The sequence below is a fragment of the Aythya fuligula genome, chromosome 14, assembly GCF_009819795.1.
Source record: "Aythya fuligula isolate bAytFul2 chromosome 14, bAytFul2.pri, whole genome shotgun sequence".
Classification (NCBI taxonomy): Eukaryota; Metazoa; Chordata; class Aves; order Anseriformes; family Anatidae; genus Aythya; species Aythya fuligula.
The window spans coordinates 17,441,501-17,464,708 of record NC_045572.1 but is presented as its reverse complement, the minus strand read 5'-3'; the positions used below and the strand labels follow the sequence as shown (position 1 = coordinate 17,464,708).

At 43.9% G+C, this 23,208-nt stretch overlaps 1 protein-coding gene across 6 annotated transcripts in view; it reads right to left on the bottom strand.

Moving 5' to 3' along the window:
- Window positions 1–23,208, bottom strand: part of FSTL4 (follistatin like 4) — a 276,166-nt gene that overhangs the window by 170,054 nt on the left and 82,904 nt on the right. For all 6 annotated transcript variants that reach the window (XM_032196664.1, XM_032196669.1, XM_032196665.1 and 3 more), the window contains one exon: window positions 20,002–20,035. In XM_032196664.1, coding sequence (XP_032052555.1) covers window positions 20,002–20,035 — 34 coding nt within the window. The remainder of the gene's footprint in view (window positions 1–20,001; window positions 20,036–23,208) is intronic.

The following is a 23,208-nucleotide window of genomic DNA, read 5'->3' as shown; positions in this document are numbered from 1 at the left end:
CAGTGCAATCTGCCCCCAAAAGGAAGCAGAATGAATTAGAGACGAGCATAATTATGCAAACATTCGCAGGAATACATAACAGCAAACAGCAGTAAGTAATCCCATAAAATCCTCCGAGAGAACGGGAAGGTTTTTCACTCTTTGAAATGCAATAATGAAAAAACAATTCCCAGATGCTCCGCCAGATGAAATCATCTTGTTTGAAAGTTTATAATTATATATGTTAAATGCACCGGTCCACTTTCAAGATTAGCGATAATGATCTTATATTTTTAATAAAGCCCCTTCATCCCTGGAGATTCAACGCGAGCGCTCCAGGCTTGCCGTGGTTCTCTCTGGCTGGAGCCACGGCAGCTGCTCCGTAGGGCTGCTTGTGCCAAGAGCACCACGCCGTAGGATGGAGTGCACAGAGGATGCTCATCCAGAGAAAGAGGGGGTTACAGGCAAAGCTCCCCCAGCCCTTCGCTTTTCCACACAGGAGCTCAAGGGTGGAATTTTTGTTATCCCCTGGCGACCTGAGAGGCTCGAAGACCTGGCAGCAGGGGCTCTACAACAAGGCCCTGCGGCCCACACGCTGCCCACGAGCCGCACACTGTGTACCTGCCCCAAACCCCATCGGTACCAGTGCTCTCCCAGCACCCACCAGTGCTCTCCCAGTGCCCACCAGTGCTCTCCCAGCATCCACTGCTTGGTCAGACACCGCCAGGGCCTGTGTCCCTGGTGGTCTGTGCAGCCCCCTGGGTACAGGCCCATTTCCTCGGCCTTTGGGCACAGCTCACCAAAACCAGAGTTATGTTTATGGTAGAAGCACTAAATGCAAGCCATACCCCTTTGGTATGAAGAGAAAAGCTCCTGTCCCTCCAGAAACACTCTTCAAACTGCCCTTGAACTAATTTACAAACAAGACCTTCATTTTCTGCTTTCAAGTGTAGCCCTTGAGCCTTTCTTGCAGGTAACCAGAGACGCTAGAAGAGAAGGTATTTAACCTCCTGGATATGAGGACAGAGTTCCTGAGGCTTTTCAATCATAACGAGTCAGCAGAATATAACGATACAGAGAAAGGCTCACGAGTCATTACTGGAGATACGGCATGAAATGAGTACAAGTGAAAGAGGAAACCTCCCTTTGGTTTTAATGGGTTTGAAATTAAGCTCTTCAAAATGGAGAGCAGAGCTTAAGAGACACAGCCTGGCAGGGCTGCATTCACCACTACAGATGTTACTATCGACCATGAAAAAACCTCTGCAGCAAACATCTCATTGCCGTGACTGATGTACAGAAGTGGGAGGAGGTACTGCGATTTTTTACTACTGCATCCCTTACTTTATTCCTCCCTGTAAAGACGAGCTCGAGTCACAGAAATTTTTGAGGGGGTTTGACCATCCTTAAGCATCAGTGAGTCTTCATACACTTCCCAAAGTATCCCAACCATTCCCAGAAAGCTACGGCTTAACTTGCTGCTAACACTGAGGTCTCGAGGCTCCGCATGGCATACAGCCACTCGTTCCTCATCACACAGCGTGAGGCCAAACTAATCAATAACAGGCTGTTAATGCCAATGAATTCGAACCAGCAGTTTGTTTTCAAAATGAAAAGTTACTGAAACAGAACTAAATATTGCCTGAATCAAATTAGCTGCAGAAGCGATAAATAATTAAAGCAATAAAGTAGTTCATAAATAGAGAACAATTTAATTAATTTTACCACCAGGTACAGAAATATTGATACTGCCACGAGAGAAGGGGCGGACGGGCAGGCAGAGAGGTAAGGTGCTCTTGCCTCTGCAGCCACACACAACCAGCACAATAGCAAAATGATTGTGTGTATATAAAAATCAAATCCTAGCAGTAATGGAGTACTTTGAAAGAGTAAGTAGCTGTTGAGAGCCAGATAACTGGTTCAAGCAGAGAGACACTGTGTACGTGAAATACATTTTGCAAAGCTGAGGGAGAGATAGGAAGGACAGAGCAGGATGAGTTATATGAGGCAAAATCTTCGCAAGCTCTAGATAAGGAGCTGTGCTCGTGATCTACTCGTGCCCATGCTTCTCCATGCCCTTTCCCGTGTTCACCGTGACCATGGACAAATCCATAAAGGCTTCAGTTTTGTCCCAGCTCCTACAGGTGGGCAGCCAGCAGCTCACATACACACATTCTTCCTTCCTGGCTCGGTATTACAGGTACACACATCTCTTCTCTCAGCCTAAACCAAAACCTTCAGTGATGAGAAGGATCAATTGAAATGAAATACAAAACCGACGAGATTTTGCAGATATCAGCTGTAGAGTATTGCCTCGGTGCTATGGTATTCACGAAATCTCCCTATCTTTAAAAAAAGTCGCTACAGAATATCAGGGTAACAGTTACTTTGGGCTGTTAAAAAACAGTAAAAAACATTTCAGGGAAGATAAGTGCAGACCTTGCGATCTCATCTCCCGCTCAGCGTACAGCACAGCCTTCCCCAGAGAGAGCTGAAAGAAGCCATTTCGCAGCGCGGTGCATCGCGGCGAGGCACAGAGGAAAGTCATCCGAGGCTGGTCCACACCACAGAAACATCCATCAGAAATAATTCCGCTCAGCTAAACAGAACAGTCGGTCTGATTCTGACAACGGAGTTCTCCTCCGAAGACACCTCCAGCACACTTGGTGCTACGCGTTACACGTGGGGAGTGCCACTGGATGGGTGCAAAGAGATCCAGCACAATAGGGTATAGGTGCTGGTCCTCAAAGGCACTGAGATGCTGAATTTCATCACTTCTGTCTTTAAAATCACCCCTGATGCAGCAGAGGCTCCGTAGCACCATCCCCATGAAGGCAGCCTCTCAAACCTGGCTCAAGCAGTAGACCAAACCAGGCGCTCCATAATTATTCATGGCACACCACCACGTCCCGCTGTACGTTCTGCATGATCTCTCCGGCCGTCAGCAGAACGGGAGAGCAAGCAGCTAAAGGCCAAATTTGCAAACCCAGCCAGGCACACAACTCTTACCAGTGCCACAGCAGCCAGTGCAACGGGCTGGGGAGCACAGGCGGCTCCGGCACACGGCGATGCTGCAGGGGATTGAAAGGGGGCCACGCTTCCCGGGGGACTTTGGGTCAGGACAGGTTTCCCGTGCTGAAGTGAGAGTGGCAGCACCCCGAGGACAGGAGCACACTGCTGTCTTTCAGCTTTAAATGGACACCAGCACCCGCTGTGGGGTGCTGATGCTAAAACGCCTCAGCCTTCCCTTTATATTTGCTTTGATGAGCGCACCTGAGGATGTCGAGCTTTACTCTAACCATATTCAGAGTTCTTCAACAGGAAAACCACCTGCTCCAAAAGCACACGGAGGAGAAAGAGTGGAAAGCACCAATAAGCGCCAGTAAATAACTTTTCTAGAAAGCAAATCCAGCTCTTAGGTTCCGGCGTCCTACAGCCACAGCCTCACCTCCATGAATGAACAATTCAAGCAAGATTTAGATCAGTACAACAGATGAGACCCAGGGCTTTTTCCTCTGAAGTATCTGGGTCTTTTCTTCTTTTTATTTTATTTTGAAACAACCCTGTCTCTCACATTAATTGCCACAGGACAGGACTTACATCTTCCTGACCCTCCTGTGCCTCCTGTCAGCATTTCCTTCCCAGCATCATGCAGGCTCTCTGGCAGCCTTCTCATTCTGCTGCTCCTCCTCTTTCAAGAGGGCTCCAATTCAACTTGCCCTTAGCCAATAAATTTACAAGAAAGCCTGAAAGCTCTTTCTAAGAAGACTTGAAGAATGGCCTTCTCTGCCCGCCTGCACGTGATGCAGTATTGCAGCCTCAGCCCAGCAGGACCAGCATTTTGAAGGGCTGGGATCTGTAGGAAGCAAAGCACAGCCAAGGGCAGCCTGAGCAGCAGCCTGGGTCAGACCCAAGCTCCTCCAGCATCACTGACGTGTGCCAGGACAGACAACACAAGGCCAGAAATAAACAGCTTCGGTTTTGATTTTCACTAGGTTCCCCCAAAAAACTGATGTCTCCATATGATTAACATTGAATATTGGACAGCATCGGGCAGGCTTCAGTCTGAGAAAGGAGGAACCACACCAGGAGAGGAGCTCTGCTGGGTGAGGGACAGAGGAGCACGGCAGGCAGCTGCCCTTGCCCAGTGCCCTAAGCCCAGGTCCCCAGCCTGTGGGTATTTTTAGCAGCTCGCTGTGATCTGTCACTGACTCAGTGTCATCTCCTGAACTTAGTCAGAAAGCTGTCGCCTGCCAGCGCAGGGTATATTGCTGGCACACACGCACACAGTTTCTCTAACAGCTTTATTTTAAAGGTACCAAAATACTTTCCCCACCCCACGCAATGTTTCTAAGTTTACTGCGTGTTATCCCCACTTCGCACATGAGAAAGGTTACGTGCTGTGATAAAGATAATACAGTGGCTTTTAGGATAAAAAGGCCACGTTCAAAATAAACTCAACATGAAACTCTGAAATCCATCCAAGAACATATACGCAGTCAAAATAAAGATACGAGAAATTCCTGCTAATTCCTGTTATTTTCAAAATTGTGTAAATAGGAGTTGAATTATTTTTGAATCCCAGAGACTTCAGCTAGAGTTATGAGGCTCTGAACAGCCGAGATGCATCTCGGGGTCTCCAACCTGAAGACCAAGGGTAGGGTTTAGTTATTGGTTACAGCCTGACCTGATGATGCAACTTACTGACCAAATAAATAACACAAATCCGGTAAATCCACATCCTTGCTAATATGGGACAAAGAGTCGGAGTTATGTGTAATGGAGGCACCAGCATCTCCAAAGCGGTGCCTGGATTCCCACTTACAACTTGTATCAGATCAATGGATATTACTTTCCCTTTAAACTTGCCTCCCTAAAATCATGACAAAGGCACAAAATAGCAACCAAATGAGGTTTGCACACAGAGAAAGTAAAGCGTACCAAATCACTCAGGCTAATATAGCTCCAGGAATCAATAGGAGTATTTTTAGCCACCCTCATAAATCTCTGCTTTGCTCTGCTCCTGGAAGCACCAGAACAGATGAAGTCTCTCAGGCACCAAGAGTCAAATCCATGGCACTTTGGCTTGCTTCTGCAAAAGCCACCACGACACCGATGGACATAGAGTGCCAGGGACAGGGGCACAGCTCACATCCTTCAGAGCACCAACCACTTTTCTGGGCTCTTAATCTTAAAAACAAAATGCAAACACCGGGGAAAAAAAATCACAGAAGAAGCGACAATTACAAGAAAAACACAAAAAGCTACACTGCAGTTTTGGAGGGTAATCTGCTACTTCAGTGTCTTGCCTTTTTTTCTTCTCTAATATACGCATGCTGTTTTAATTACTTGGAGCTCATCAGAGCCATTTGGGCTGGATGGGGAAGGCTGACAGAGTGCCCCAGCCCCCAGCAGGCAGCGACGAGCTGCGGCGCGCTCAGGCTGAACCCTAACCGGGACCTGAAGGATTCCCCACTGCTCTGTAGGGACAGGCACGACGGGCTTACACGGGACTGACATTTGTGCTAGCATTATGAAGTTAAATATTATGATAATTAGCTTTCAGTAGATTTTATCTTGAAAATTGTCTCAGCTCTGGCGATGTTAGCATTGCAGTGAGTCATGCTTTTACACGCTTTTTCCTATCAGCAGATGCAGAAGAAAATCTTAAGGGGAAAAAATACCTAAGAACATGGCTGAAGAAGTGATTATTACTTTTTAACTTCTTCTACCAGAATTAATTCTGATTAAATCCTGAGTGAGGTCCCGGGAGGAGGTGCAGGCAGAGAATTGTGGCTACCACCCCGGTGCCAGCTGGCAGCGCTGCCCAGCCTGGCCGCGCGCCCTGCGCCTGCGGGCACGGAGCTGCATCCACAAACGTGGCATCACCCGCGGCCAAATCCATCGCCGCCTGAGGATCTGCTCCCTGAATTTTCATTTCTGACAGCCTCTCAGATAGGAGCCAGCTCCAGGAGGAATATTACCCCAGTCTGCTGACGCAGACCCCGTGCTACAGCCCGGTCACCCAGCTGCAGCCCCCTGCCAGCATCCACGCTCCTCACACACAGACAGGACCCCAGCCCCATGCCCTAGAAGACAGCGGGATCTTGCCACTCAACCCTAGCAGACAGCCACTGGTCCCCACACCGCCAGCAGAAAGAAAATCCAAAATATCACACCTAAATGCTAAAGCATAAGGGAAATAAAGCGCCAAGTAGAAATCTGCTGCGGTCTCAGTTCTGGTGACATCCCACCATGACAGTGTTCCCCCAAAGCCTTGGCTGCCAGATCTGAGTATTTTCTGAAGTCCTAAAGTTAAACACTACTCATCAAAACTGTCTTTTTTTTTTTTTTTTTTTTTTTTCACCCAAAAAGGAAAGATTAAAAATAACAGACAAGGGAGATAAGGAAGGGAGACTTGAAAGTCATTTTTATCATAATAGCTGGCAAACACACATAATTAGATTCTGATAGCGAGGAAAGAGAGCAGACTGTGTTTACAGCAACTTTAAATCAGCAAGTTCTGTTCAAGAATAAAGAGCTGGAATCCGCTATCTGACGATTGCCATTAACGTTCTAGACCTGACAAACTGCTCCCGTGCTCAACCATTTCCCCGGCTTCCTCCTATCTCGGTTGGCCTAACAAAAGATATTTCTTCTCCCTACAAGCCTTGGCTTTCATATCCTACTACCCGATAAATAATGGGCAGAGAGAACACAGATTTCTATCTTAATTTTAAAAGGAAAATTTGTGTGTCCTCTCCAAGGACTAACTGAATCCTATTAAAAGAAACTCAACCTTTTGCTTTTAGAGAGCTTTCCCAGTAGCTCCTCGGTACATCCATGGAAACCTGAGATCCTTCTGCCATATAGGATGCCTTAAGGGAAAATGACGGTGCCATTGGTGGCACCAGGAATCTTTCCAGGAACTGAAAAATAATACTAGCATAGGTGATGAGTAATTAAAAAAATACTAGCACAGGCAATATTTATGGAAAACAACTCAGTTACCTTTACAGCAGCATTTGTAGCAATAACTGATGAGGAATTTGCTTTGCTACAGATATAAACGATGTTGAGCTTCATCTTTGTAAAGAAACAGAATCCAAACTCATCCTTTCTCACTGGAAATTAATTAAAAAGTTGGACTTTGTTGTATTTGTCAGCACGGGTCCCAGCTTTAAAAGCTATTAGTTCTATTAATTCCATCTTATTCTTGCTTATAAGGAATTTAGCTACAGCTAGGGGGTGGCTTTACAAATTACACATTGCCAATGAGATTTTGCACGGGTGAGCTAAATTTTTTTTCTCTCTTTTTCTTTCCCCCATAGCTGCAAACACAACAGAGCATTTCTGACCAGCTATGTTGAACTCCATAGATACCTGGCACCCTTGGAGCTACCAAGGACACAGACTCTGTGTCTTGCCCCACCATGGGCTCACCAGGCTTCAGGACAGCCAGAGGGACCTCATCCCGGGAGCCCTGCCCAACACAGGGGTCTGCAAGGAAAATCTCTCCTTCCAAAGCAGCAGAGGAACTGCCAGCAAAGAAGTGCTTGCTTGTGGGAAGAAAAAAGATTTAACGTCTAAATTAAGTGCACGGCGCCTAGTTCCCTCTGACAGAGCGGCTGGATGTTCACAGCTGTCCTGTTGGAGCTGCCTCTCCCCAGAGAGCCGCTGCCGTCGGCAGCAGCGATGGGGACACGCACGGCCCCGCTCCCCTTCGTCCTCTCCTGTTCTGAGTCAGCTTCCCAAAAGCAACACCACTGCTGCTTTGACAGAAGTCCTGCTGTCCCATGGGAACACGCTGAAACAATGAGCGATAGGCTTGGTTTAAGGAAGGTCTGGAACTTATTGCTGCAAAACCACGCACGTAAAATGAGAACTCTGAAAAGGGGAGGGTGCTGCCCGAGTGCTGAGACAATATTACATACAAAGGAAAACGAGTTGGGTACTTTTATTGCTTTTCATCAGGTTCCTGTTGTTAAATTAATACAATAAAGTGTGTTTGCTATGTCATTCATTCTGCTAATTGCCATACATACAGCTGAAAACAACGCGTCAGGTTTTCCAAATAAACAGAAAACCAAAACCCCAGCAAAAGGCGCTGCTCAGGCAGCAGGGCAGGGGCAGCAAGCAGAGCTGTTCTCACGACGAGGCCAGATTCTCAGCCTCCAGTGAGCAAACATCACCTCGTGAAATAATCACACAGCTCCTACCTGCTGGAAAGGGAGCGGGGTGAGAGAAGAGACAGAGGGCTGCGATTATTACTTCTGTTTTAAAATACTGGAGGTGCTCAGGTAAAGACGCCTGGAAGACAATGGGGTTGTCTGATCAGATGCAATGCAGCTGTGATAAATAAACAGGCTCTGATGAACGAACAATCTTCCTTTGAAGGCTGGATCACAATCCTGAGACACAGATCAGCAAGGGTTTGCTCTGATGATGCTATTTATGTTGTGTGAACACTAAAAGGTGGCGAAGAGTCATTTTCGGCATTGTCTCACGTTCAAAGAGAAATCTTTTTGAAGTTCGCTCAAAGCCCGGTTACTTCCCCAGCACTTCCACACTTCCCAGAGATGCATTAGGATGTCCCAGTGGCAATTACAAACTCTGGGACTTAATGAAACGATCACTTAGCAATGCCTCTAATCCAGCTGACCTGTGTGAATACATTTCAAGATGTCATCCAAATGCAAACCTCCAAGCTTTGTGGGAGGCATTTATGATATTTCCAAAAGGAAAAGAGAGGACTTTCTGTTGTCTCTGCCCCTTCACTGCTACCTTCATGTGAGATTTTCCTCTAATTAAGATGCTGCTTTGTACTGAGAGCACTCAGGGCTTCAGGGATAATTTACTGTACCTGTATGTGCTTGGACTTATGCCCCATGCTGGGACTCACAGCGAGGAGCTGCTCCTCACTGGTTTCAGACTAACAGACCACAGTAAGCCGCCACAGCTCTACATCCATTCAACTTCTTGCAGCCCAGGATGGCCAGCTTACCCTGCCACAGAGGCAGAAACAGCTTTGTTTTTATAACAAGCCTTCTCCCACACTTTTCCATGATCCTGGATGCTGTGCACTACTCGAGCTCCCAGCCTCGAGAACCCAGCACACTTTTCCAGCCAGCCTTATCAGCATTCAGTGGAGCAGAGAGGCAGTGAGCTCTCCCACTGCACAGCCCCATCATGGGCTCATCTAGAATTTAGCCCAATTATCGGCTGCTGCTGCTGAACTTCACTGTTTGAAGCATTATTGTATAGCTAGGATAATACACTGCATTCATAAGGGTTTTCTATGTGTCACACAGACATTTTATTGCTGAAAACTTCCCTCACTGTAGAGACACTGCCCAAATCCTGACTCCTGCATGCTGGGTACATCTCATCAGCATCCTCCCCAGCCCAGGGTGCAGAAACGCCCACCTCAAACCCAGCAGCACCTCTCTTCTCCTTGCAGCAAGCCTCCGTGTTCACAAACCCTTGTTTCTCCGTACAAACGTCTCTGGCAATGGATCATCCCTCACTGACACGGGTACCAACAGAGTCAGACGTGCTGATAACAGCTGAGAGGCTGCACAGGGCTGCTTCCAATTTCTGGCTTCGCTGACTTTTATCCCAGGGAGTAAAGTTTGCCATGATGTTGATTCTGCTAAATGTGCTTGATGAACTTATGTACTTAATGGGCAATAAGGAAGAGTTGAAACTAAATAGGACTTCTATAGAATTTAAGAAAAACTAACAATTTTAGGAGAGTAAATAGGGGGGAAGAAGAACGAATACTAAAGAAAAAAACAAACAAAAAAAAAACAGAAAACTTAGAATAGTAAAAAAAAAATCTGACAAGTAATTCTGAGAAAAAAAAATTGTTGTTTAAAACATTCAAATATGAAAAGCAAAGAACAAACGTTATAGGCAGTTCACATCAAAGAATTTCAATGGCAGAAGCAAAACAAATAGATGAAGGGTCATTGCATACTATTGTCACCTGCTTTGTAGTTGCAATGAGAAGCTAAATTGAAATCTTGTAAGAAGTGACATTTGTAAAGACTTCCAATTCTGCAGATGGAAAGCATGACACTTTTTTCCCTTGTACTTTTTATTTTCCAAGCAAGAGCGTAACTTTATGCTATTATATAAAGATGGATATCATCTATGGCCTTCCTACCAACTATTTCACACAACAAACCCCAGGAACGGTCGTTTACTGACAACCCAGCAGAGCTGGGCCAATGTGCTGAACAAACTTAAAAGCCAGGCTCCAATTTACCCTTTTGAAGGAAGAGGCTTTGAAATTCATAGGCCCTATAGGTCCAGCATCACTTTTCACACATATTAATTTCATTCTGGTAAAATATGGAACTTGATGAATTCCACAGTAAGTGCCAAATGGTTTTATATTTGATTAGAAATTGCAGCTGGGCAGGGATTCAGCCCTGACGAATGGCACATCTTTGGGGGCACTTTAGCACACAGAAGGTAGAAGTTCAGCAGAAGAAAGGCACATTTTAACCTCAGAAAACTGAAAGATTGGCAGTGAGAGTAAGACATACCACTTGGAAAGGAGAAGGAGAAGAGGACAGGACACCAGGACCACACTCATGCTAAACGCACGTGAAGCCTGTCCCTTCTACCCCATCCCACAAGCAAAGCAACTAGCAATGGTTATGCTGCCTTACAGCTATATGCAAAACAATGAACTGCTCTAATATTCTCCTGAAGATCTCATCAAACAATAAACAAGCAGCATGGCATGGATAAATAACTACTGCCTCGTGACAAACAAGGAAATATTTATGGAAGGCTATTAAACTTGGATTACTTATCTCAGACTGGAGCACTTTCAGAATCGCCAATCAGCTCTGCTGACTAAATACATATTTACAAATGCTTTAACTGTTTTATTTACCCAACGGATCAAAATGGCTTATTCATTCTATTCTGGTTCTATTTTGGTCTACCAAGTACAGTAAATGTGCTGTTAGGTGCATAATAAAACCCCTTCAGAAAAGTAATTGCATTACCTTACACACACTAGATTTTTCTCTCCCAAACACCGAGAACAACCGGACCATTTTACAGACTCATAACTTCCTATTAAAAATATACTGACACTAATCACCGAGCTGAAGTCTTGCTTAGAAATGTAATGTCTGAAAGGAACTTTTACCACTTGCAGCAGAACCCTCTCAAAAGTCACTTATTTAAGCACTGTGTTTGCTACAGAAGCACCCAGGGTCTTGGCTATGGCACCAACCCCCCGGCACAGGTCACTCTCCACCCGTGGGCTTTGGTGACGATTTGTTGGTGCCCTGACAAAGTCAGGTAGCCCCAGGAGAAAATACGAGGGCAGTATCAGCACCTTCCCTGCTGAAAACCCCACTGCTCCAGCTCACACCACCCAGGCTGATGCTCAACACCCATCACAGGTGAAGGCCACAGGCACCTGGCTACAAGTGCCTGAACTAAGAGAGCGTGAAGAGGGCAATTTGTGTCTTAGTTTATCTCATACTTGGGCAGTAAGTTAAAGCACTAAAAGTATTAACTTAATTGTTCTGCCTTATGGTAAAAGCTCAGTTTGGGAAGAAATGGCATATTGAAACCTAGTAAGTCTGTAATTGAAAACATACCATGTCCTTACACATTAAGCAGCCCAGCAGCGCATTTAAAATCGTGACTCAAAAACCTGATTAAGCTCATAAGCGATGCTGGACTTTGGGCTTTCTGGCTGGAAGTCTGCAGAGATGCTTATTTTGTTAATTTCTGAGACATGCTGGAGAAGCTGACTTGTTGAAGAGTATTTACATACTACACTCTACTGCCTTTATCAGAAACATCTGCTGCCGGTTTTTATTTAACCCTTACAATAGAGCTTTTTTTAACTGCTTCTCTGGAATATGAAGGTTTCCAACAAATTTGCACCTTTTAGTGTTGTGCGCAAGCAGTGTACACCCTCTCATTATGGGGAGAGACTTCCATTCCCTGCAATACTCTGTGTATGAACAGCATTTGACTTCCAATAATTCACCAGCAGATCTGGGCAGCCGGGGAGGCCCCAGCTGTCTGGGGGTCAGCCAACATGACTCCCATCCACAACAAGGGCAGGAAGGAGGATCCGGGGAATTACAGGCCTGTCGTTCTGACCTCGGTACCCGAGGAGGTTACAGAGCAGATCTTTTTTAGTGTCAGCACACAGAGGACAAGTGGGTGATAAGATGCAGCCAGCATCGGCCCATGAAGGGCAGGCCCCGCCTGACTGATGTGATCACCTTCTGTGACAAGGTGACCCACTTAGTACATGAGGGAGACACTGTGGATGTCGGTGGCCTGGATTTTAGTAAGGAATTTGGTGTTGTTTCTGCAGTATTTTCCTGGAGAAACACAGCTTTAGCCAGATGCCCAGGTCACAAGGTGAAGAACTGGCTGGCAGGGCCCAAATAATCCCAGTGACCAGGCCTGGGGCCAGCCAGCCTCCAGCAGCACTCCTCAGGGCTCAGGATGGGGCCTGTTTTGTTTCACATTTCCATCAGCAAGCTGGATGAGGGGATCAAGCGCACCCACAATCAGTTTGTGGATGATACCAAGCTAGGCAGGACTCTTGAGCCATGTGAGGAAAGTGCTGCTGAGGGTCCTGGATAGGCAAAAATCAATGGTACGAGTCCAAACGCTGACACTGTACAAGGCTAAGCACAGGGTATCTGAGACACGTAGCTCAGCCCTACAGGGCATGGTTTAATGACAGAACTCAGGAGGTCATTTTGATGGTTACACTTGGTCTTGAAGGTCATTCACAACCCGTACAATTCCACAATTTTAGCATAATTACGTGAAATATTTATTTCTCACATGAATAGCAACACACCACCCAGAACAACAGCCAACGTACATGGAAAAATCTCACTTTGAATTTCAACCTGGCTGCTGCTAAAGATGTTTAAGTCAACACAGACTGTTTGTCTGAAAATCTATCCCTCTCTTAAGGTCAAGTTGTCTTAAAAGACCAGTGTAAGCCCGCCATGCTCTGTGGGTCAGGTTGAGAAGAAAAGTGCTTCCAGAGGGGGGAAGATGCAGCCAAGACAAGGTGTGTAATTAATACTGGTATCTTCTAAAGGAGTGATTAGTGTAACTGGAAGAAACGGAGAGGCTAGTGGAATCAAGGAATGCTAGGGGACTGAAAAATGCTTAGTTAGTTATCTCTTGGGGAAAGACAGGCAATTTAGAGGCTGTGGAGCACAGAGATTATCAGATGAAAAAAAATGAGGGAGAGAGACCCATGAAATAAAACTAATCTATTAAGTCTTCATCTAAATTGAGGGTTGAAGGTGACCAGGAGGCCAATCCATCTCAGTTCGGAAGGAGCAAGCAACACCACCAGCACAGCCCCACAACGTGTCCAGACAGCTCTTCTGCTGGGGAGTGCATGCGGTGCCCCTACACGCTGTGCTGGGGGCACTGGGCAGACTCTGCAGAAGCGTCCCAAAAGGAGTGGCACTTGGCATTTTCCAAGGGAGAAAAAAAAAAAAAAAAGACCACCCTCCTTTTAGCCCCAGGAAATATGCTCATTTTTCTTGTGAGGTTTCTAAATAGCATCCAACCTGGAAGGCAAATGCCTCCTGCTCATCAATTCACGTTGTGTTTCCTGCTGCTTCCTGAGCATGGAGGTATCTTTTTTGCATGCTTTTGACTTAAAATTCTTGTGTAGCCTGAAGCTAGAAGTTTGTTCAAGTAAATTCTGCTTTGATGTTAACTGTTCCGAGAAGCCTGGTTGATCTGCATCTTTTTCTCCTCCTTTTTCTAGTAAATTTCCTCTGCATGAAAAGAGATCAAACTTGACTGATACCCCAGCTGTTCCCCACATTAGGGACTAGGATGGCTTCAGTGGTGTGACAGGGATGAGCAGGGCTGCAATGGGCAGCACAGTGGCCACCAGCACAACAGGCTCATCCTGCTGCCAAACCAGCACTGTTCATTCTACATTCAGATGAAAAAACAGATGCCTTCAGGCACATCCAGCTTCAAAACTCTATACGGGGATTATGAAGAACAGCAGTATGGAACACATATATGTATGTTTTCCTGCATCTCCCTCTAAATTCTCACAAAGTTAGTTTTCTGGCTTAACTCCATTTTCTGCTTCTCCCCATCCAAGGAGGTGAAGCCTGGCCACTACCCTAAGCTTGCCTACAAGCTCCTTCTCCTGTGCTACTGGTAACAGCTGCCTGGTTTCCTGCTGCTCAAGTTTTTGCTGCAGCTCCTTTGGGAGCATCATTCTGCAGCTCTAACAAAGCCAAATACTATATTTACTTCCCCAACATTCATGCCCACTCTGCTATGAGCAGAATTTATTCCTTCTGCCCTAAAGTACTTAAAAATAGAAACTGATGTACCAATTTACAACAGCTTTAAGCCTGCAAAGCTCTTCTGCTTCCAGCAGTAAGACAGTTGGGTATGCAATGGGCTTCCTACGTTTACTGGCAACATTAGGCTAAACCATAGCTGCACTCACATTTTCAGAAGTAATCCACATGAATGAAAAAACAGTAATTTGGGAGCAAAAGATGACCAGCAGGATCAGCACTGCTTCATTGAGACAACTCGAGCTCCCTGGCTGAACTGCAATTCCCCACTCGTGTTGGCAGCCACACATCCTTGTCCAGAGCTCCATGTGTGTGCACAGTACCAACTGCACGGTGAGACTGCTGAGGAGCATCTCTATTACTGTTTAATTTACTGCACCTAACACATCAACAAATGAGTTGATTATCGTGGGTTCTTCCCTATCTGCATGGTTTTACTCCCTCTGTTAACTTCTGTCACCTAGAACCACAAAATATATCTAATTATAATTAAATGCCATTGTTGATATGTGGGAGTGAACAACTTTGCCCACTCTCCACCCCTAATTTGGATTAGCCTGCCTCTACAATAAAATACAAGCTGAAAAATGTTTTGAGCAGTTTCTTGGAAAGATTTTTACCCTCATTTCTACCTATTCCCCTGCTGACACTGCAAAAGTAGGTATCATGTATGTGAAGAATGATCAGGTGGGATTCAATGTTACAAAATGTACAAAAATGCTGAGGGACTGCAGTTTAAGCTTAGAAAAACAAGAGCTTAACATTAATACGCTGACCTAAATATCCATATCCAGTCAGATTTCCATTCATTGGAAACATTCTCTCGATTTTTCAGGGCATATAAAAATTTCTATGAAAATTAAAAGAACAGATGGATGAAGACATGAATCTTTGCTTAAAGCAAAGAGTAATTTTAAAAATCAGCACAATAAACAAGGAAATAGTTCTTGTGATCCTACAAAACAGGTATTTTTAACATAGCCTTTCCTCTGAACATCTGAAGCACATCCTAAAGCTAAAGCTGGCATGTTTCTGAATGTGCCAATTTTATATGCATGTAGCATACACATACAAACACGCACATTTGTGTAGTGTCATGTAATCTGGACATCATTTGGATTGCCCAACAGCCACAATCATAGAAGCACAGCTGTTTCTAAAGAGCAGTGCAGTACAGTCACGGTTACTGATTTGCCAGGGGATGTTAAGGTACAAAAACAAGTTTATTGGACTCTAGCAATAGGAAAAGAACAATGGCATAGAAAATTAATAGGTGATTTACTACAGTAGTAATTACAGCTGATCACTTCATTGTGTTCCTGAAGGGTCTGAGGAGAGAAACTTGCCATTCCTGCCAAGTTTTGAGAGCCTTTCATCTTCCATGGAGAGGAGGAAATTTGAAATGTGCAGAAGGAAAGGACAAAGTCAATAGAATTTCTAAAGGGCATTACTGTTTTATAACCATGAGTTGTTTTTTCATCTAAGGCATAAGATGCAACGTCAAGTGGCAAGCAATGAAACATTTCTTAAGCTGTTGGCTGGATCTTCCACCACTGCTAATTGATGCAGCTCCAGAGCTTTCAGTAAAACCACAGCAACTTGGGCGTGCTCTGTTCTCTTGTTCAGCATTGTGATTAGTAAACTCACTACAATGATGAGGATCGTGTATCATTAATAAACACAAAAAAAAAAATACAATAGGACTTCCACAATACAGAGCTTGTGAATGCTTCAAAGAAAAGGCTTTATCCTTTTAATGCTAAACAGATAGTTTGTATTTTTATGGTAGTTTGATGTCATCTGTCTGAATAAATTTGGAGTTGCAACTCATTTAAGATTATATGGACAAACAGAGTGGAAGCAATCTGCTTGAACATTTCTTGGCTGAATGGTTTAAAAAGCAACTTTTGACACTAATTTGTTGAATGGATGATTGTGAGCAACAAAAACAAATTAAAAGTTAAGTGTTTCAGCTAGATCCTCAGCTAATAAAAAGCACTGGTGGTCCATTAAATTGTGTGGCTTTGCTCATTTGTGTCTGCTGAATATCTGCCTCTATACTTAATGTGACTATCCATACACTTAGCCATACAGTTATACTCTGCCTACACTTCATTCTTAGTACTGAGCATCTTTTATTCCTGCACTTCCAACAGCAGCAGGAGCATTTGTCAGCTCCAGAAGTCACAGAATTAGTCCTTATGTGCTTGGAATAGTCAGGACTGCCCCCAGAGACCCCTTCTGCTGCACGTGTAGAATTTGATAGATATGAATGTACATGGCCTTTACATGCTTAAATTCTGTGATCCTTAATTTACAGGAACAGATGAGCATCATATGTTCATCTATACTCATTACATAGTAAAAAACTCACTCATCTTTGAAATGAAGTCCTGCTGCTGTCAAGCCAAATGCTCACGGGCTTTCCCTTCAGAGCTTGGTCTAGCACTTCTGAATTGCTGTAAGCCTTTTAGCCTCCCTGTTCTCCGCTGCATGCTGTTCTCTTTCCTTTCCACTAAATACATGTCGTGTCCACCCAGTCAGCACAAATTGCTGCATTTCCTGACACCCTGTTCCTGTTTGCCGTGTCCAACCTGTTCTCTTGCACCTCTGCACTGCCCTATGCTGGACAGCTGATGTAAAAACACAAGTTAGCATGCTAACACCTGAAACCAGAGAGCTGTACACCCAGACACGCCCAGCCAGGTCAAATCCCACGCATCTCCAGTGAAGGGAGCTCATCTGCTCAACACACACTCACTGGGGTGCCAGCAGATAGTAAGGGAGACAAAAACAATCTAGAAAACAAACATCACAGAAGCCAATACTGCATCCTCTCTGCAAGAACTGCATGGGGTGTGGGTGTATAAACATACGGAGTAAATAATGGAAAAGTATTTAGATAGAAATGGAATAAGAAAGAAATGGTTAGTTGGAAAAAATGTCTGCCTCCTCTAACTTGCCCCCTGATTTGAGTTTAGAAGAGTAATAAAAAAATATCATTCAAACCCTGTGCTTATTTACCACATGCTGGTTTCTTGTTTTTCCTTTTAAACCCAGCATCACAAAATCTGGTGCCTCGTAACATGTTCTGTTTTCCATTACAGGAGTATAATGCGGATGTAAACTGCAGTGGGTTATGTTTGAAAGCAAAATTTTGACTTAATGGGATTAAACTGAATATAGGAAACGTGTTGTTGCAGCTTCTAATCAACTACCAGAATGAGTTTTTTTGTTTTGTTTTCAGTTCACAGAGCATCTTTAGTCTAAAAGGAGAATATTCAAACACCAGCTACGCAGCCCAGGAACAAAACAGCTCTGCAGCCATTGCCACTTAAATTCAGAAAGAAATCAGTCTTCATACATCACAGTGGAAGATGGCTGCCAGCTGCAGTCAGGGAGGCATCTCCCCTCTGTACCACAGCAATTAAAAGATCATGTAATTACTGTTCATCTAGCGCCCACGGAAGTCAAAGGAAACCATTCATCGACTGTAATGGGCTTTGGAGCAGCTTCAAAATTTCTCCAGCATTTGCAGTCCTGACGCTGGAAACCAAATGCATCCCAGTTTAACTAGGCTCATCCACAGCTAGGAGTGTTTTCACATCTTTCTTTCATCTAATATAAACACAGCCCTGTAAGCCCAGGCACAACTGACCATCAGCATCAATTAAATGGACTATTTGTTGAAGGAAATAAGTACAGTGAGTCAGTGTTTACACATGGACCATTCAACAATCCAGGCTTTTTTTCCTTTGAAAGAAACAAACTTCAATCTAACAAAATCAAACCTTTTGTCCAAAAGAGAAAAAAGAAATTCTGAAGAGTGTAAGCCAGGATTGCCCCTTGCTTCAGCAAAAAAATTTAATTACTCTTGCTCATCCATGACTACAGGATAAAAGAAAACAGGGCATGCTTGCTACATGTTCTTTTTTGTGGTAGTTTGTTAGATATTTTTAAGTTTCATTTTTCAACTTTTTCCAAATTCAACTCTTCCACCAGGGACAAGGAACAATGTTCTTCCTCCTTTCCAAAAAGAAACTCTCCACCCTTCAACCTCTTCCAGTCCACTCCGGTTTCTTTAGGAAAAAAAACATTATCCATACAGAAGTTACCATTCTATAGAAAAAAATAGAAAAAGAAAAAAAAAAAAAACAGATCTTGCCATGTAACAATTTAAATCCTTTTGTGTGCATAAACATTTTTACTCACCTGATATTCTTTTCTTGCCTGAAGTGGTACCTGCTCTGCAAACATTTTAATACTCATCAGGCTTCTGAAGGAGGCTTTTGTTGAATTATTTCATAGGAACTACTGAGGACCAACTCCACAGAGGGAGATCCTTAGTCATTGCTGAACGTGCCCAGACAGCTTGGTGAATCCACAGCTTTTAGTGACCAACATGTATTCACCATGTTAGCATTTCCTTCTTCACTTCCAGGTAGTCTCCAGCCCTTCAAACACCTGATTTTCTGAAGTAACATTTTCAAAGCACCTTCATAACCCATAAACTCAGACTTACTTTCAAAAATTGCTATTTGAATTCCTAGAAATTCTGGTTACCTTCATTCAGAAGCAAGCTATGAAGCTCCAAATAACTTCTGAAGTCAGAAATCTTTTGCGAAGTTTTGTTCATTAAACCCATTTACACCAGCACAAGACTGGACTCAATCTGCATCAATAATGAATTGCACCACACACTGCAGAGCTAGAACAATGTCTTGACACCTGTGAGGAAGAAATGTTCTTTGCATCTCAGAGCCACTTTAACAACCAATGGTCCCTCCTCAGTTTAACGTTGATAGAGCTCTGATAAAATGGAATTTCTTCCCTAGAAAAAATGGAAGTTTAGACAAACTCATGCATGCTGGAAATCTAAGCTAACCAGATTTTGCCTTTGCAACAGCTATATGTTTAAATTGTTCAAGTCCTTCTGCTGTCTCACCCTCACTGAGCAATAAAGCTCCTGTCTAGAGACCTGTGTTCACAGCCAAAAAAAAAAAAAACAGAGAAGCCAAGGGATTATTTGCCCAGAGGACAAGACAGAGAACCTGACCTTTCTATATACACAATAAAACAATGGTAGTTAAAACCTCTTTACATTATACTGAGACAGATGAGGCAAACAACTGCATGATCTGGAAAACATCTGCTAAACAAAATCAAAATTAATGATAACCAGAATGAGCTCTGTGATGGCCCATACTCACCCAGCTGCCAGGAATCATCAGTGAGCTGCTCACAGCAGCAATTAGTTACTAATGCAGAAGTTTGCGGGGCAGGACCTGTGCTCAGAGCACCTGCACAACTTGTGTTCAACACTGCTATGTCTTGGAGTGGATTTGCAGCACACTGATGCATGGAAAGACTTCTCAGCCTTTTTCTCTCTAACATGTTCCAGGGTCAGAGCTTAGATCACACCAGCACCCAAACTTTGACTTGCATGCCCAAGCCTGTAATGCCATTCCACTCTGAAAAAGCAACTTTTCATTGAAATACATCTACAAGTTGCTACACGAAGATCTGTCAGGTGAGTGTTAGGAGGCAGTCTTTGAAACCTGGCAGCAGTATGCTTTTTCAAGTCTGTAAACTCATGTTTGTTTTAAGAAGTCAGTGTAAGAATACTCAACACCAACAAGCACATTGAAAGAAAAATTCCTCCTACCTTTTCTTCTTGTGACTTCAAACCTTCCGGATTCCTATAACGAAAAAGAGAATTTTTGTGGCTTGGTGTTTTTTTTTGGAAAAAATACAAGAATTGTTCAAAGGCAGCATGAACAGAAACCCCTAAAAGCATTAGTCATTGTCACAGGGATGCATCTATGAAGCTCTGCACAATAACTGAGTAATTACAAGTATACATTTCAGTTTGTCCATAAATATTTAATGGATTAATATATCACCTGAAGTGATTCATCATTCCACAACAGGTTACATGGTAGAGCGCAGTATCTTACTTTAAATGGATTTTTTTCTATTGTTAAATGGAAACAGCTATAAGGGGTTTTATTATTAATACAGCAAGAGTTTGGAATTGAGGGAGAAGGAACAGTTGTGGGTCTTTTTAGCAGAGACTGTCGTGAGTACCTGAATAATTTCAGAATAATCAGACTATTCATGCTCATTTCAATATTTGCACAGCCACATTATCTGCCCTGTTTCTTGCAAAGCATCACTACCACCTCCAGTCAGAAAACTTTAAAAAACACATTGCTTAGAGTCTCAAAGGGCACTGCATTCCCAGACAACACTATCTACTTACACCAATGGTGAGACTCCAAAGGAATAAATATTTAATTCCAAGTGGGAAAGTTATTTATGGATTAATTACTAATGCTTATAATTTCTACCATTCCAGTTATTTCTTGCAACCAGTAGTGAAGATAGAGGAATCTCAGAGGCCTCTAGAGGACTGCCCCACACACCACTTGCCCTGCATCACACTGACCTGGACACTGCCCACTCATGCAGGATCAACCCCACTTAGCACAAACCTGGAGCTGGAAGACCCCGAATACATCCTGGCAGACACCAGCACAGTCTGTGCTGCCACAGGCACTAGGGATGCCCATGAGGTGGCAGTGACAGTGCCAGCAGCTGCTTCCCACTGGGCCCCAGGACCATCCTTGCTGCATTTGATGTACCTCAGAAACAGCTTGGCTCTGATTTGGTAATCTGCTCCCAGATTTTAAAAGCTACTTTTTCCCCACTGGTGTCCCCTACAGCAGGGACACAGGAAACAGAAGCAACCTCTCCAGCTCCCTGCCAAACACTCGCTATGCAGATTTTTACCCCCGTGGATATGCCTTATTTAACTTCATTTCATTCCCTTCGTGCTCACTGGTCCCAGATGTTTATTTACCTGAGAATGAAATAAAAATAATTTTTTCTCCTTTTGATAGGAAAAAAAAATGGCCTTCCTAGACATCTGAGCTTCATCCCACCTGATGCTTATTATGGTTTTATTTGTGCTCTGTTTTCACTTAAAATAACTCCCTGCAGACCACGCTTAGACAAAGGGAAGTAAAACAAAGTGCCGTGCATCTCATCAAATCTACCCACAGCCCTTTCTGCATTAGTGCTTTGCCATGGGGTAACAGAAACCAGAAATCTGCTACTGGAGCATGTGATAAAAATAGAGCTTTTCAAAGTAACAGAAGATAGAAATAAACCAAGGAAAAACAGCTCCTGAAGTAACAGCAGTACCTGCTCGGCTAACAACTGCTGGCCTCACTTCCCCAGCCTGGGACCCAGGCAGCATCACTTCAACCAAAACAAGCCGTTTCACTACAGGATTCAATATTTCTCACACAACACACGCTATGTAGCTTTAGCTATTCATTTACTACCTACAGAAATGCTCCTTGTTGTCTTGTCACCACAGGACCCCAGCACAGTCCCAGCTCACGGCCTGGGCACAGCCCAGCCGAGGCCTGCACCAGCCCAGGGCCGAATCCCACCACACATCTCCTGGGCCTGCTCGGCTCAGTCCTGGTGACAATTTTATATTTTATCACCATTTGTGCATACACAGAAGAGGCAGCTTCTCTCCCCGGTCTTGAAAACAAGTTGTTTTCTTATTAGAAAAGTAGTAGGATCAGGGAGGCAGAAAGGGGCTCCTTGCCATCCTCCAAGCCAACCGAGGGGGATAAACAAAAAAACAAGTTGGTATTTATAAAAACACTAAGTTATCATTCCCCATAGGATTCTACCTCAGTGATCTCAAGAAATATGGGAAATGGCAGTCAGGATTAGTACAGACTTCAAAGCATTTATCCTCTTTAGGCGGCAAAGCTCTGAGCTGTGCAGACAGTTACACTCCAGGGACCTCTCAAAGCTTTTCAAAATATTAGTTTAAGAGGTGGGGCCCAGAATGAAAAAATCCAGATACAGCCTGATATCATTAAGCCCGTGTACATGTAATATGTGCAAAAGGGAAGAGTACTTTTAAAGTTCCCCTGGAGTCCCTCACTTTAACAAGCTGCTTGAATACTCTGCAGTTCAAAGGCTTAGAAACACTAAAACTAATTACAACTATTTCATTGATCAAAAGAAAAAAAGACAATCACACGCTAAAAAAAATTCAAGTGTCAGCTCACTTGTATTAAATACCCTTTTGGTATTTCCATGAAAGAACTGCATAGACACCGAGGAAAAAAACAAAGGTTGGTCTTCAAAGTTCCCCTTCTTTTACTCCATTTCTCTTTATCACTGTAAGCTCTGATAAATACAAACTACCCAAAAACCAGATGCAAGATTCAGAGGAAAAATCTTGATGGCAATACAATGGGAGAATACAAGGTCAGGCTGCAAGCTACCACTTCATTACCACAGAGAATGTCAGCGCTTGGTACTCCCCCAAAACATCCCCTTTCATGGAGAAAAGGCCAACGGCACTGAGAACACTCAGTATTTCAGCAGCATACGCTAAAACCTGGGAAAGGAGAAAAACGCCTGGCAGCCATGGACAGATTTAAGTGGCCACAAACAAGAACAAGCTCCAGGGAGAAAACTCTGAGGCCTCTGTCCCTCCAAGTGAAGTGAAACTACAACAAAACCCCAGTATTTTCTTAGTTTGCCTCCACCTAATCTTTTTTTTTGTAATACAAAAGGAACTATGCTAATTTTCCTCCTTAAGGGCATGCTAAACGTAAGACCTTTCTATTAATGATCTAATACACCGCTAAGACACACTGCTGGTACGTCTGGCCACAGGCACAGCACCGTGACGCATGCTGTGACGGTGGCAATCCCCACAAAAAGGAGCAGTCACCCTTTCTTTGAAGTGTAGGATACTGCTCTCAAGTTAAAAAAAATAAATAAATAAAAAAAATCAGAGGTTTTAATAACATTAGTAGAGAACCAAACCATT